Source organism: Nicotiana sylvestris, chromosome 12, assembly GCF_000393655.2.
Source record: "Nicotiana sylvestris chromosome 12, ASM39365v2, whole genome shotgun sequence".
NCBI lineage: Eukaryota > Viridiplantae > Streptophyta > Magnoliopsida > Solanales > Solanaceae > Nicotiana > Nicotiana sylvestris.
In genome coordinates, this window is record NC_091068.1 from 68,499,245 (window position 1) to 68,501,319 (window position 2,075).

General features: G+C 42.1%; 1 protein-coding gene across 1 annotated transcript; it reads right to left on the bottom strand.

The window, feature by feature from the left end:
• Positions 1 to 295: 295 nt before the first annotated feature.
• On the bottom strand, positions 296 to 1,128 carry LOC138883182 (uncharacterized). Its single transcript, XM_070163846.1, has 3 exons — positions 883 to 1,128; positions 553 to 799; positions 296 to 387 (listed from the first exon to the last, which is right to left on the bottom strand). Exons 1-3 carry the CDS (start codon positions 1,126 to 1,128, stop codon positions 296 to 298), a joined length of 585 nt encoding a protein of 194 aa, XP_070019947.1.
• Positions 1,129 to 2,075: the final 947 nt, after the last annotated feature.

Sequence of the window (2,075 nt, forward strand, 5' to 3'; positions counted from 1 at the left end):
AGCTTTAGTTGCGGTGGCTCAATAATAGAAGGTTTTGCGGGAGGAGTGGCTATATTCTCCAAGTCGAGAAAGATCTTTTCCGGAGCATAAGTGTATGAACCAAGCCCCTCTAATGCAATTACCGATTCCATATATCCTTCCATATCTTCACCATCAAAGTTCACCAAAATAGCCGCCAACGCCTCACTAAGGCATTGTTCTTCCATCTTCAAGTCAAACGCATCTTCCACTTCATCACAACATCAATCACCGAGATTCTCTCATATTCATGTGGTAGTTTCATACCCTTGCTTGCTTAGAATGTGACCTCTTCATCATTCACACAAAAGTTTTTGTCATTCTGTTCCGAATCCATTAATGCTCTTCCTGTGGCTAGGAATGGTCTCCCTAAAATGATAGGGATCTCTTTGTCAAGTGAACAATCAAGGATTACGAAATCGGTGGGTAAATGAAACTTCTCCACTTTAACAAGCACACCTTCAACAATTACCATCGGTCTCTTTATGGAACGATCCACCATTTACAATCTCATACTTGTGGGCCTTGGCATACCTAACCCCGCTTGCTTGTAAATGGAAAGAGGCATCAAGAGTATGCTAGCCCCATTGTCACAACGGGCTCTTGCAAAATCATGTGCCCCAATAGTATAAGGAATGGTGAAAGCTCCCGGGTCTTCTTTCTTTTGAACGGTAGATGTTGCAATGATGGAACTAACCCGGTGAGTCACATTCACGACTTTATTTTTGTTGGTCCTCTTCTTGGTAATCAAATCTTTCAAATATATAGCAAAACCCGGCATCTATTAAAATGCTTCCACAAACGAATATTCAATGATAATTGCTTGAGAATGTCATAGAACTTTTAGAGTTTGCTATCATCAACCTTCCTAGCAAGTCTTTGATGGAATGGAGGAGGTCTAGGAATAGGTGGTGGAGTTTTTGGTGTCTCTTTTACCTTGTCCTTTTCCTCTTCCCGGTTCTCTTGTTGCACTTTCAACTCTTCCGGAACCTTTTCAACTTCAACAACACTTGGCTCTTCAACCTCAACTTCATGTTTGGACTCTTCAACTTCAACCACTTGTTTACTCCCTCCTTGTAGTACTTTCCCACTCCGAGTAGTAATCGCCATGACATGAGAAGTTGGACCACTCCCACTACCCTTGGGGTTCACAATTGTGTCACTTGGAAGTATCCCTTTTTGCTTCTGATTTTGTTCCTAAGAGAGGTCTCTCATTTGCATCTCCAATTTTTGAATGGATGCGGTATGAGAACCAGCAAGCTCGGTCATATTTCTCATATAAGTGACGGACTTCTCTTGATTTTGCAATACCCGTTCAAGCATGCCTTCCAACTTAGACTCACTTGAGGAACCTTCATTTGAATATTGAAACTCTGGAGGAAGATACAGGTTTGAACTCCGATTTGGGAAGTTGTTGTTGTTGTTCCAATTACCTTGATTTGAGCCGCCTTGGTCATTTCTCCACTGTTGGTTGCCTTGCCTTTGCGGGTGAGGCCTCCATTGATTTTGTTGTCCTTGACCTTGGTATTGTTGCCTTTTATATCCTCATTGACAGTTGTTGACATAGTTTGCCTCCTGAAAGTCTTCATTTGATATGGGTTGTACATCTTCCACCATATTTACTTTCTTCGTTTGGCTTTCTGTGAACATCTTTGTCAACACATTGACATTTGTGGCAAGCTCTGCAATCACTTGATCCCTCTCTTGGTTTTCCTTGATCATGGTGGTCAAGTAAGGAGACCCATATGCAATTCCACCTGTGGTGGCCTCTGAGTGCCATGCTTGATTATGCTTCGCCATTTTGTCAAGTATTTGTGTGACCCTTGCGAATGATTTGTCCATGAAAGATCCGTCAACTGCATTCTTGGCTATAGATTGGTTCATAGGATCCAAGCCCATGTAGAATTTTTCCAACAAGATAGAATCCGGAAAACCATGGTTGGGAGACCTCACTAAATATAACTTGAACCGATCTCATGCCTCATGTAGACATTCTCCCGGTACTTTCTTGAAAAAGAAAATTTTATCCCGGAGCTCAGACGTCTTACTTTGCGGGA